The following is a 14105-nucleotide window of genomic DNA, read 5'->3' on the forward strand; positions in this document are numbered from 1 at the left end:
CCTTCCATCCCTCCCTCCCTCCTTCCCTCCCTCCCTATGTTGGTGAACACAGTGGGGTTCTTCTGAGGCATGGGTCCATGCGAGATGCTGGGGACACTGATTCCATTCCATCCACTGTGAAGTCCCTGCCTCTAAGCTCTTCCTGACCCCCACTGGATTCCTTCCCTTTACACCCTCCTCACACACACTCCCCCGACAAAGCACCCAAAAACCCACCAGAGTTTACAAGTTCTCCACTTTAAAGTTTCAACTCCAGCTACCTGCAACTGTTTTTTGTTTGTTTGTTTTGTTTTGTTTTTTGTTTGTTTTTTTGGTGTCTTAGAACCAATGTATTCCTGCCAGACTGCAGTTGGTCGGGACTCTGGAGGTAAGGAACACCTGCATGGATTTGACTGCTGTTCTGTGCATTTCTGCAGGGCAGAGGGGAGGGGCACTGGCTTTTACTGATCACCAAACTCAAAGCCTATTTAGCCTAAGAATTCCCCAAAAACATGTCAGGGTCTAACCAGCTGTGGTAGAATGGAGGGTCCCTACAGTGTGAAGGGGGCAGAATCCAGAAGGCAGTGGAGGTGACAAACTGTCCCCAGACATGAAGTTCCAGATAAGGCTCCGGCAGCCAGGACAAGGACAGGGAATGATCCCTTGTCTCTGTGGTCCAGTGTGGAACACTACTGTACCAAAAGGGATTCAGCACATGTTACCTGAACCAAAAATCCAAATGCATCTCACTTCATCCCACTGAGGATATGGTTTGGAAATACAAAAAGAGGGACTGTTCTTCTCCAGGAACCAAAGCTGCCAGGCACTGAAACATGTGGCGTCTGTGCAGCATCAAGGCGCTGTGCCTTCTCTTCCATCCCAACCAAGGGCCCCAGAGCCGCAGCAGCCCTGGGCGTGGGGTGCTTCCAGCTCAGCTCAGATGGCCTGCCAGTTGTCTGCTAAGGTAAGCTGGACCCTTCTCCTTGTCCTCTGAGAGTCACCAAGCCCTCCTTCCATGCTGCAAGTCCTGTCCTACTTTGCCCTCCCAGCCCTGGCTGTCACTCAAGTGGGTGCTCTGACTGGGGACAGACCCATCCCTGAAGTTTTCAGGACCCCTTGGAGCACAGTGTGACCAGCAGCAGAGGGCTGGACAGGAGAGCACCCTGCAGATTATTGCCCTGAGGGGCTAATGCACTAGCAGCCATTCCACAAACTGGCAACCGGTTTACTAAGCAACTGAGAACAATCAAACTCTATTACACATATGCCCATCTCTACAGATCAAATATCCTGAAGTGTTTTTAATGAAAACATTTCTGATTTTCTCCAATGTTCCTTTGGTGATCTGCCAAGGCAGGTGTTGGCTACCCACTTTTCCCTGCTGTGCAGAAATGGGAGCCAGGTTGATGTGGCAGCTCAGCATCTGGTGGGGTTGTGCACTGATAACAGGAGGAAATTCCTTTGGTCCATAAACCAAGGCAATGGGGTCACTGAAAACACAGGCCTGGGCTCAGTGGTAGAGCACCTGTCTAGCGTGTGTGAGGCCCTGGGTTCAATTCCCAGCACCACAAAAAAACTAAAACCGAAACACGACTGTGTTTGCACCAGATTGGGTGCAAATCCACCCCCTCCCAAGCTCATTGGTGCTAGGATAAGAGTCACTTCTCTCCTAGACGGCTGGTCCCATGGTTACATGAGCTCAGGCCACAGGCTTCCTACCACCAGTCTTTATTTAATGAACAGCCTTAAGAAGATGTTACGACAGGCACGCCTGAGCTTAGACCTGCACAGCTCCTCATGGCATTTCAAAAGCCAAGAAAAGTTGGGTAAAGATTTTGAAAAAATCAACCTGCTGATCACAAGTTAGTACTTTCTAACTGCTCTGTTAGAATCCCCAACCCTCCAGCTTCAGTGGGCTATTTAAAAAACAAAACAAAACAAAACAACAAAAAAAAAACAAAAACAACAACAACAACAAAAAAAAAAACCCAAAAAACAAAAATTCCCCTGCATATTGTATTGGAAGTTGGAATTTGGGGTAAAAACTCTTCTTTTGTGTGTCTTTCTCAAAAGATTTCTGGCAATTTTAACAGCAAAAGCACACGGCCTGCTCAGTTGCTGCAAGAGCTGTCTCTGTCCCTAGCTTAGAGATTCCTATAGGACAGGCTAAGTCGAGGCCAGGAAGAGACACTCTGGGGACACTGTGCCTAGCCAGGAAGAGCTTCAGCCTCTCCTGCACACTTTCCTTTCCCTGCTGAGTGAAGCAATTCACACCAGGAGGAACCTTCCCGTCTCCCCAGAGACCCTTCCCCAGTTACAGCCCTTCCTGCTATTTCTTCCAAGGTTCCTTGTCCTAACAATGATGAATCTGTCTGCCAAACAGGTGCTGATAGTCCAAACAGCCTCTTTTAGGACTGAAATGACTAAAGATGCAGCTTATACCAAGTGTCACTAAAAAGTAGCTTCCCTAGGATTTTAAACAGATCTTACCACCAGACCCCTTTCCCCGCCATTGGTGGCTCCCTGCTTCCTCTCCACCTCTCTGCCTCCTCTTCCTCCCTCTCTCTCCTTCCCACTCTTCATCTCCAGCTCCCTTTCCATCTCCCTCTTTCCTCCTTCCTCCGGATTTCCACTCCTCTACCCCTCCCTCCCCTCCTGACCAACCAGGTCATGTGGGTAGTCTGCAGGACTCAGGAGACAACAGCTGCCACCTGCTCTTTGCTTTGTGGAGGGCCAACTGTGGCAAGGGAGAGTGGTGGCCAGAGCCTGTGGCACTGACCAGGTCTGTGGATGTGCAAGTTCAAAGCCCCAGGGAAGTCAGGCCTCTTCATAGGCTCCCTGTCACACCAGTGTCCCTCGATCAGCTACCAACAGAATGTTAGGCAGAGGTCTGATCACCTCATTTTCCCCCGAACGCTGCCTTTAAACCTGTCATTTGCTGCTGTTGGCTAGAAAGGAGGGGTGGCTGGGTGCCTGACCTGTCTCTCCCTCAGGCTGCTGCCTCGGCTCTGCTGGGTGCCCATTCTTCCAGTCCATCTAAACGCAATCTGATCCACAGACCCTGACTTGAGGATTCTCATGCCAGTGGCCCGCTCCAGCTTATTCACATAGTCATTGAAACTATCCCTCCCCAGCCCTCCAGAGTCTGGGTGGCTCCCACCTGAGGAATAGGTGCCCTGGAGCTGAGTAGGGGGCCTGAGAGGTGGTGGCCACATGCTCAGCAGAAAGAAACACTGTTGCTGTAACCCGGCTTCCTGTCATTCTCCTTCCTCTCCTTCCCATTCCTGATTCTATCTTTCTGTCATTTCTGCAAGAGCCCAGCAGTGTCCTGAATTAGCCTGCCCTGGTGTGCACAGTGATGGCTGGGGTGTCTGTGCCCCAAGGCAGGGTGCCTTGAAGTGGAGATGGCAGTCCTATGTGCCCAGCTGGAAGGCTGGAGTCAGTGGGAAAGGGGGTGCTTCTCAGCACAGAGGGCAAAGGGATATCACCTGGCCTTGACAGAAAGCCTTGGGATGGTTTGTGGGCAACTGAGTCAAAAGATGTGACTTCAATTGCCTGGGAAATGCAGTAGGTGCTGGAAGGGGATCTGGCAGGCCAGTGTCCACACTGCTCTCCAGGGCCTCACCAGGCCTCACCAGGGCCTCACAGCTAGAGGCCCTGGCAGGATCACGAGTCTAGCTAGAAGGGCGTGCTCCCAGCCTGCACCAGCAATTTCTGCTAGGAGGGAGGAAGGGGCATTGAAGCTCTGTTCCCATGCCAAATGCAGCATACTACAAGATGTTAGGACTCGAGGCGAGTGCCCAGGCCAGTCAGGTGCCCAGCTCCTTGCCCAACATTGGAGGGACCCCACTTCCACTTCCTTCTATGGCTCCCCAGACTCCCCCAGGCAACCAGAGAGGCTTGGGACAGTTCTCATACTCTTGGAAAGCCCTAGTCCTGGACCATGTCACCTGTACCCCCTTCTGCCAGCTACTCACCATCCGCTTCATCTCCTTGGACACCTGGTTGCCACCCAAGTGGTTGTAGAATGGGCGTTCGGCCCCCCAGTGTGGTGGGTTGTGCCCGATGGAATTGGTTCTCTGGCGGTTCATCTTAGCAATCATGGCCTTCTCTTCTTTCTGGAGAGCAACACAGACACATCAGTCTACGGGCAAGGCCATAGGAGGAGCCCACGTGGGAAGCTCCTCATTCCTCCCAGGTACACAGTACCTGGCCAGGCAGGGGCTGAGGTCGCCACCCTTGCCTCTCTGCACAGCCCTGGAGCCCAGAGGTCTGCCAAGACTCCAGAGCCTCCAAACTCCCAACACCTGGCTGGTCTCAGGGGAGAGTGACAGTAGGTGATAAACACTGGTCTTGTGAGAAAGCAAATGGTATGACACATCTGTCATTTGCAAGGAGTTCCCCCTGCAAGTTTGGTCACAAGGTTCTACCCTGGTGCCTCTCAAAACCAATGCCATGTCCTTCCCACTGGGTTGTCTAAGTTCCCCAAGGCCTGAACCATACACTGCTGCTGCCTGTGCTTCTCCCCACTGCCTCTGGGGCACTCAGAGGTGGGTGAGGTGGAGAAGAGGCCAAGCCTCTGGTCTCCCAGAAGCCAGGCTGGCACAAGTCTGGGCCTCCCACCCTGCAGTCTCTGCTGGTTGGGATGCATGGGCCAGCCTACCATCTCAGGACTGGGCAGAGCCTGGTGCCAAAGAGGCTGAAGGAGGGAGAAGGGAACTGGTACTACAATCTCTACTCAGCTTCTCCCAGATAGACATGTCCTAGCAGAGAGGGCAGTAGGACAGGCCCCTGCTGCCCAGAGGGCTGCTTCCAAAGAGGTCTGGGTCACTGAAATGAGGAGATTCAAGGGCTGACACAATTGTAAATTGTGTCACAAAAGGAGACTGGGCAGCTACTTATGGGCCAGCACTCTCCCAGCATCTCCGTCTGTTCACTTGTCTGTCTATCCTTCCAATTGGGTTCCAAGGGGTGGAGGACTGGGGAGGCCAGAGACACCCCCCTCAACTCCCTCCTGCCTTAGAGGTGGGGTTGGAGAGCACTTGGCCTGCTTCAGCTGACACTGCTGGGATGGGGGCTGACCCTCTCTCTGTCACTCTGCTCTATTTCATCCCTTCTGGACCACTTGTCAACTGGAGGAACTAAGGCCCAGTGAACTCAGGGCAGGAAGGTGGGCTGGAGGCCTGTGAACCAGGGGCCCAGAGGAAGGATGTGGGAAAAGGGCCCAGGAGAATTTCAGTTCATTTATGCTGTGGCCAAAGAACAAGAAAATGTTTACAACTGTGCAAATTAAGCCATAAGGCGCTGTCTCCAAAGTGCCCTGAGTCCTCCCATCCCTCTTCCTGTTATCTGCAGAGGGGACTCAACGTAGCTCCCTGCCAGAGCCCTGCAGCAGGATCCCACTCCTGGGGGATACCAGGGAACATGCCCCTCTGATGCCCCTTTGAGGGTGGGCACCTGCCTGAACTGTTCAACCTCCTCTTAAAAACCTAATACAGCTGTCAAGACTTTCTTTGAACTGTCCTCACAGCTACTTTGTGTTTGATCTAATTTCTTAGGAAAACAAGGAAGCTTTTTTCTATCAAAGGGCACCTACCAGCAGATAAATTCAATGGAAAGACTCAGAAGTCAAAGGCATTTTAATTTAAGGAGGAATATAAAATGTTCTCTTCATTCGCTTTAAAAATTAAGAATATGGAACATGTCACTATTAAAAATAGAACACCCAAGTCAGCTAATAATTCAGTTTTAGACTGACAAGTTTGAGCTACAACAAAGAGGAAAGAAGAAAGAGGCCAGAAAGTGAAAAGGGGGAAAGAGGTTCAAGAAACACATATATAGATATAGGTGGAGCTGGGCGCCCACATCCATGAGGGGTTCCAGCTGGTTAAAGGCAGAACATAGCCTTGCTGCTTGGGCTCCCTCCAGTGGCCTTCTGAGGCACTGCAGCTGGCTGATTTGAGGCCTGTTGAATTTTTGCAACAGAAGCTGAAGCCAAATATTCCCTCTTTGCCATCATGCTTGGCAAGTCCTCCTTCACTCTCTGGTCTTTTCTAAGATATAAAAACCACAAATGCATAAGGAATCCATGACTTTGCTCAAGGGAGGAGGAATAAGAGAAGGAAGCAGTAGACCAAGAAAATGCTCCTCTCCAAAGGAACAGAGCCCCCAACCCCCACCCCCAGCTCTGGCCCACGGACCCGCTTCTGGGTGCAGCGCAGGATGAGGAAAGTCTCAATGCTGTGCTCCTTGAGGTAGGCATTGCGCTCGCCCCCGCAGCCGGGCTCCACCTCGTAGTCCCCGTTCAGGTAGTTGAGTGTGGCCTTGGTGATGTGGATTCGTCTAGAGGTGGAGAGGGGATCAGGATGGGGAGGGCAGAAAATGCAAACGCAGAACTAAAGCTCCCATGCAAAACCAAACTGCAACCCTGACTTAATTACGATTCAAAGCCCAGGGCCTCAAACTCTGGCTCTGATGCACAACCTTCCCATATTATCAAGATGGCCCTTGAAGGCCAGTTTCCAGAAAGCTCACACCCACACCATCTCCCGCCTTACCGCCTAGCACCAGCCTCTATGTCAGCCTCGGGTCTTGAAACCTCTGCCTTCTGCTCAGAGCTCTACCTATCACCATATTTTGTGTAAACCCCCTGGGCAAAGGGAGATTACAATGACATTCTCTACAAATTGACCACACTGTGGTTTAAATAAGTCAAGGAATTTCTACTTAAATTCTGCCAGCCAGCTGGACCGGACCTCCCCTCCCCTCGCCCCGGGCTCTGTCTGTTCCGGATAGTCCACCTGGGTGGGCTTGAGCAGGAAGCAAAATTTGAGCCCTCACTCACCCTGCCTTGCCGCCAGCCTCCATGTGGTTGGCCAGTGTGACGTCGTTAGACCAGACGTCGAACTGCCACTTCCTGAGACCAAGGACACCGCAGTGTACTCGCCCACTGTGAATTCCCACGCGCATGTTCACGTTCACCCCAGTCACCTCCCGGACCAACCTGGGGACGGAGTAGGGGTAAGGCTGGGGGAGGGTTAGGGGCCAAGCACACAGGTGGGGGTGAGGCTGGAAGGCAGGGCTGGGGGAGAGTGTGGGAAGGCGCAGGAGTCAAAGAGGCATTTCTCTCTGGTCCAGACTAAACAGAATCTAGAATATTCAACCTGAAAAGGACTGGGGGTACGTGCGGCAGGTGCTTGGTCCTCGTGCCCAGGGGCACTAACCTGAGGCACTATTCCTGCCTTGGCCACAAGGTGGCATGGTGCCTTGTATTATAACCCAGGGTCCACTGCCTCCCCTCCAGAGGGCACCCGAGATCATTGCTACCCTTAGTCAATTAGACTATATTCAGAGAAATGCAAATGTACTTTAGTGTCAACTAGAACCCAACAGGGAAGTTACAGCCACTCCAAACCCCAGTCATAATGCTCTATGGGTAAGACAGAAATGGTTTTTGGATTATCTGTTTATTGGATTTATCCGCATTGCTGCTTCCCTGACATTAGCAGGATGATGGAGAAAAGCAATTGACTGAGTTTCAAGGGAGCACGTGTTCCCAACTCAGAAGATAAAAGAAATCTGGGAAGGAGCAGGGGTCTAGGAGTGTTCCGTATCCTACAGGACATCCCCAGGCCCTAACTGCACACCCAGGGGTCCCCAGAAGACCAGGTGGGCCCTCCACTTACAACCTCCCATGCTGGGGGAGGGGTGGGAGACAGAGTGGGAAGAGGCTGCATGTCAGTGTCTGGCACTCACAGCCCTGCCCAGTCTGCAGAAGAGGGTGCAGGTGCCAGGGTGGGAGGTACACATTTCATACTTTTGAGGTACTGTGAACCTCTCTGACACCCTGGGGGTGCCCACTTAGTCAGCCGTGGGACCAGTAGTCTGATGGGGCCGGGTGGGTGAGGCTACCCCTTGAGATCCAGGCTTCTCACCCTACCCGACCCCATCAGGGAGAGGGAAGATTGCAGGGAAGATCTGTCATCCATCATTTCCCTTGTCCTGGGATCAACTTGGTCAGTCCCTTCTGCACATGATGCTTTTGGACACTTGCTTAGGATGATGACATGTCATTCTATCTTTGGTCTTTTCTCCAGGGCTGCCTGCTTGGGGAAGTCTCTTTCAACCCTGAGTGGAACCAAGTGTCCCCTCATATAGTTTGCCTCTCTTACCTTGCAGTGTCCACATGAAACATTTGGTATCTGAGCAATGGGAGTCCTGGCCTGTCCCCCTCAATACACTCTGCATTGCTGGGTGAGGGACTATTTAGCCCAGGAATGCAGGGGACACTTGGTGAATGGAACTGTGCCAAATCAACAGACGTGGCTGCCTTCCTAGCCAGCCACTCTGACCTCTGACTTTGCCATCTATCTTTTCCTTTGACCCTGTCCAGGTTATTTCTAAAGTCCAAAGTTACTGAACCTGGACACAATCTCTGACCTGCTCCCCTGGCTGATATGCAAAATCCAGGTTTCCTTTAATGGCCAGCGATGACCAAGAACAGGTCCAATAGCCTTTTTGCTATTGTTTACAAGAAGAGTGGAGTCTCTCAAGTGGGTACTCCTATATTTGAATCTACCCACTAGGATTAAGCCCTGTGGAGCAGTTTAACCCCTGGGAGTCCAACTCTCCTATCTGGGAGGAAGTGGAGCCAGGGGGTTCTATCCTGGCTGGGAGTTCATGAGAAGACACAGGAGTACAAGGCCCACATGGGGCATGGCCATGACTGTTAGCTTCTCCCCCTGCCTGGAGCCTGCACAGTCCTCCCCCTGGTGCCTCTTCTGGGTGAAGCACCCCTATTGTGGGTGGTATGGAGCCCTGGAGAAGTCACCAAGCCTGGAAGTGCAGCTCTGCCTCCTGGTTGGCCTCGGGTCTCTGGGAGACAGTTCCGCCCCATGGTTGCCCTGCTTCCACCAGTCCAGTTGGCCAGGCAGGCATTACTCATGCTGTGGATGTTCCCTGGAGTGGGGAACTTACGAGATGGCCTCGATCATGTCCATGCCCATCTCCACGCAGCAGTGGGCATGGTCAGCCCTGGCTTCAGGCAGCCCCGAGACACAGTAGTAACAATCCCCCAGGATCTTAATACGTAAACAGTGATTCTCCTGCAAAGAAAATTGATTTTAAAAAATTAAGAATAGTGAGAAAGAGAAGTGGGAGAAAAAGAAATGGGAAGCAAACAGATTCACCCCATGCCTGGAATAACTTGCCTTTTAGGGCGGCGAGCACAGACCCTGTGCCAGAACTCTGCCTAGTCCTAGGCCAGGCATGTCAGGAGGCACAGGGGAAGGAGGTGGGAGGAGTCAGGGCTGAACTCTCAGAGAGACATTCCAGTTCCCCAGGCCTGGAGCTGCAGCCCCCCATAGCTCAGTAACTAGGGCAGCTTTGTCAGCTCAGGGAAAGTCCCATCCCTGGGTGTGAGAATCTCTGGTCCCACTCCATGTCCCAAGAGCACACTCAGGTTTCTGACCCAAGATTCTAGTAACAGTTTTGATTCTTCTTCTTATATAAAAGAAGACTTTAGCAGCAGAAATGAGCTTGAACCAGACCCTTGCCTGACCCTCAGCCTGAGACATCTATCTAAAAGAGTTCTGCTAAATCAGCAGGCACAGGATTGCCATAGAGCCGAGGCACTTGCCGCTGCTGCTGCTGAGTGATAGGTGCTGCAGGCCACCATTGATCTGTAACTGGGAGTGAGATGCATTGTCATTAATCAGCAATTACGAGCTGCCCAAACCTGGCTCCCAAAGGTTACTCCATGAAGCTGGGACACTGGGACTCAAGTGTCCATGTGACCTGGAGTTCTGAGGTCCATCCAACCCCAGGCACCTAGCATGCCACATTCACTTTGTCCAAGCTCAGTGATGGAGGCCACCATCTAGCACCCTCAGAGACCCTGACCAGTCTTTCATCCCCGAACCAGCCTGGCATCCATATGGCAATGGGGGCCATATCCACGTGTCAGTGGGATGTTGTATTAAGTGGCCAATGATGTGCAATGACTCTACAAAGGCCTAGAGTACCACCTAAAGTCACGGGTTGGGAAAGGATGACAGTCTGGAAAGCAAGACCTAAGGGAGGAGCAGGTTCGCCATCCCCTGCTGTGGAGTCTGTGGACTTCCAATTTGTCCAAATGTTGGAGAATCTTCTTTCTGCAGTACATGGCTGCCTACAGGCCAGGCGGAGACAAACTTGTTCTCTTACTACCCTGGCCAACTTCATCAGGAGTGTGGTTGTATAGCATCTAATTTGCCTCAAACAGAAACCCGCTGGGGTTTGGGCAGAATGACTCACAGGCCTTGCCACCCCTTCCACAGATGGGTCACAGAGAGTGCCCTGGCTCACTCCCTCAAGGCCAGTAAAGCACCTCCAGCTGTGGGATGTCTGGGCATGGGGCATGAGGACTCAGCCAATGCCTGAGAGGCCCCTCTGCCCATCACTTGTTCCCAGCAACAGGATCTCCCAGCAGGGCACAGTCTGGCATGTGCCCACCATGGGGATCAGCAGAGTCTTGACCACAGGGCCCTTGACAGCCAAGACCAGGCCACCCCCTGGCCCAGGCCCAGGCCCAGGCCCAGCGTGACTCACCGCGGCCAGCTTGTCAAAGCGGGCGAAGAGCTCATTGAGGGTCATGACCAGTTCCTGGGCAGTACACTGGGAGGCCAGGCTGGTGAAGCCCTCGATGTCAGCAAACAGGATGCTGGGGAGACAGTGGAGGAGGAGACCCTGCTGTAGACCAAAGGTTCATGTCCCATGAAATTCCTATGTCATCTTATGCCCAATGTGAAGGTGCTGGGGTGAGGGTCTTTGGGAGCTGATCAGGCCATGATGGTGGCCTGACGGTGAATGGGATTAAGGCCCTTATGAGAGACAAAAGAGCTTGCTTCCTCACGCTCTGCTCTCTACCATGTGTGGATATGCTAAGATGGCCATCAGAAACGCAGAAGGCCCTCACCAGAACTTAGTCATGCTGCCCCTGACCTGGGACTTCTAGCCTCCAGAACTATGAGAACTCAATTTCTGTTGTTACGAGCCACTCGGTCTGGTGTTCTGTTCCAGCAGCCTGAATGGACTGAGGCAGACCTCTGTAAGGAAGGAAAGGCTGGGGCTGCAGCCAGGACCCAGCTGGGGCACCTCAGGGCTTGAGATGACTAGCCAGCAAGAGCCCTGGGGGCTTCAGATGGCTGCTGGGGAGGGCACCTGGAGAGCTGAGGATGCTGGTCTCTCCCGCTGACAGGGAGCCCTGTTTCTCTTCTCCTTTATGAACTCTCACCACACCCTCAGTCCCAAACAAGAGGACAGGAGGGTGGAGTGGCATGAGGCCTGGGGTGTGCGCCTTATGAGGGTGAGACAGAGGGGTTACCTTTCAGACCTGCCCTTTTGGCCTTGGAGCAGCCTCCTTGAGGTGGCTGGGCCTAGCGACAAGGGCCCTTCTAAATGCCGGCTCTGGAAATTGTGTCAGGCCAGAATGGTGCACCACCAAGATCTCGCTTCCCCGTCTCTTACAGAAGGGACCCCAACCCCAAGCACGCCCAAAGCCCTCCATCCCAAGGGAGTCCTCTGGAAGGGACAGACCAGGGAGGAAAGAGGAAGACAGGACCAGCAAGTCTCCTCCCTGCCAGCTCCTTCCAGGCACACTGTCAAATGCGCCATCTGATTTTGGATCTTTCATTCACTTCTGGGGCTCATGTCGCTTAGGTTGAAAATATTTTCCTTTTCCTTTGAAACAGCTACCAGAGGGAAGGCCCCGGGACCAGAATGTGTGAGGGCCCCTTGTGGGTGTTTTCCTTAAAAGGGACACAAAAAATGTAATAACTCTCATGCACTGAGCTGCTCCTGGTGGCCAGGCACCAAGCTGCAAGCTTCCAATGGGTCTCCCTGAGTCCTCCAAGCAGCCCTGCAGGTGAGGGGTTGATGTCCCCCTGTCACAGAGCAGAGGCTAAGCATAGGGGAGAAGCAGGAGACAGCAGCACGGGCCTCTTCCTCCAAGGTCTGTGCTCTTCCCACTACACCTTCCCAAGGCTCCACCACCCATGTTATGAATGTCAATTTACCCAAAAATGTGCGTCAGTATCTTAAACATGTCTTTTATTAAATATGGACAAATTAGGATTGTATATATGTAAGGGGCACAGAGTCATATCCATACACAACCTAGAGGGATGGGATCAAGCTAATTAACATACCTATCATTGTATCAGAAATACTTCCCATTTAGTCCTCCTTTCTAAATGAAACTGATGAAGCATGTCTTTTTACTCCCATGAGATGACATCTGAGCTCTCCCAGACCCCCTCAGGCCTAGACAACTCCCTGACACAGTAACAACCTGCCTTGGTGTCGGCCTTCCGTATGCAAACCAATCAACCCAGAGGCCACCGAGCCATTGTCCCCCTGCCCTAATCACCACAGGGACAAGTACCAGGCAACCTGGGACAGGTCCCACACCTCAGAGTCCCATGAAATCATTCAAAGTGGCTGTTCATAAATGTCCTTACCCCACCTAGCCAGTTCCTTCCCATGGAAAGCACAGTGAAGGCCCAGCCCGTGCTTTTTCTGGCTCTCTCTGCTTCCTGGCAGCCCTGGCCTGCCTATGTGGCCCCATATGGTATGTCCCTTTCTCTTGGGAACTATAACAATCATCAAGAACAATCATCTCCTGGCATGTTGGCCTCACCGTACCTGAAATACACTGTCTCACCTGTTTACATGTACACACTCGTTTAAGCCTGACCACCCCCTGAAGTTAGAATGCTCCTTTTACTGGTAGGAAAACTGAGGCTCGAAACGTGGAGTCACCAGCCCAAAGTCACACAGGCAACCTGGTTCCACATTCCAGAAGTAAAACCAGCCAACCAACAAACAGCATGCTGTCTGTCAGCCCCACAGTCATCTATGTTGAAAAGCACAGTTCAGTGCCCTGGCACTGATCAGGGGAGGCAGAGAGCAGGTGTGAGTGGCGAGAGGTGGGCTTGTGCTGAGCTGCTGTGGCCCCTGGGGCAGGAACAGGACTCCACCCAAAGAGGTCATTCTAAGTAGCTTCTTGTCAGACACAAAGCAAACCACCAGGGAATGTGGAAGTAGGCTGGGCCACCAGGGAATGCGTCCCAGGCTGCAGCCAGGCTGACCTCCCAAGAGGGCAGCTCCCAGGCCTCCGCCCAGAGCCATCTCCAGCCCACCATGGATCAGCAGAGGCAACTGCAGGAGGGCCAGAGTGAGAAGTAGGAGAGCCAGACGAGAGCTGCTGGAAACGAGAGGACCATAGGACGGGCGAGGAGAGACACTGTCCTCTTAGGTCACAGGGCTCAGGACACCAGAGAGCTGCTCCAGAGTGGGCCGTCATAGCCACAGGTTGGGGATGGGGGTGCAGATCCTCCTACTTTGATAAGGTAGCCACCTGGCAGATGAGTGCACCATGCCACCCAGAGGGTGTCTGGATGGGTGACAGTGTACAGATCCCTATCCTGACCCACCCTGTCCCTGTCTTTCAGGAGGCCGTCCCACTTCACCCTCTGGGACAAGTCGTCTCCCAGTCTCCATGAAACCACTTGTCACACAGTAGTCCTGGAAATCCTTCTTTATCTCTCAAGATATGAAAACCAAGGGAAGCTGGGTCAAGATTTGCATGTGAGACAAGAAATGCATTCAGCCAGTGTCCCCTTGGCCAACACCAGTGTTTCCAACCAAGGCCACAGACCATGCTCACTGGCTGGTCCACCCTGGTCTACACAGCAAAAGCCTGGCTTTGGGGTCTGTAAGACTCCTTGGGGAGAAAGAGAAAAGTCCCCCAACCTGCAGATATAGGAAGGCAAGTCACCTGAGATGCAAGCCTGGGAAGCCCAGGGCCTGGCACCTGGTGGCTCCAGCAATATTCACAGAACCAGTGGTTGCATGGTTACTGAGGACATGTGTCAGGAGACAAGGGAACAACATGGATATCGGAGGGGCCACAGGTGGCTTCGAGACCTGACCTCCCTCCAGGCTCCCAGGCATCTACCCCTCCAGCCCCTCCTGAGGCTTCTACCACCTGCTGAGGGATCCAGAAGGGCAGGTTGGCCACCACCAGCCAGGAAGGAGGGCACTGGAAGTACAGTTGGCTTCTAGCCTGGAAGCTCATATGGGATCCC

General features: G+C 52.8%; 1 protein-coding gene across 2 annotated transcripts in view; it reads right to left on the reverse strand.

Moving 5' to 3' along the window:
• The window catches only part of ADCY5 (adenylate cyclase 5), a 149637-nt gene that overhangs the window by 35375 nt on the left and 100157 nt on the right, over window positions 1-14105 (reverse strand). For both annotated transcript variants that reach the window (XM_079155269.1, XM_079155270.1), the window contains exons 4-8: window positions 10567-10678; window positions 8956-9083; window positions 6824-6982; window positions 6180-6321; window positions 3957-4097 (exon numbers count right to left, since the gene is read on the reverse strand). In XM_079155269.1, coding sequence (XP_079011395.1) covers window positions 3957-4097; window positions 6180-6321; window positions 6824-6982; window positions 8956-9083; window positions 10567-10678 — 682 coding nt within the window. The remainder of the gene's footprint in view (window positions 1-3956; window positions 4098-6179; window positions 6322-6823; window positions 6983-8955; window positions 9084-10566; window positions 10679-14105) is intronic.

Source organism: Sciurus vulgaris (genome assembly GCF_902686455.1).
Source record: "Sciurus vulgaris genome assembly, chromosome: 10".
Classification (NCBI taxonomy): domain Eukaryota; kingdom Metazoa; phylum Chordata; class Mammalia; order Rodentia; family Sciuridae; genus Sciurus; species Sciurus vulgaris.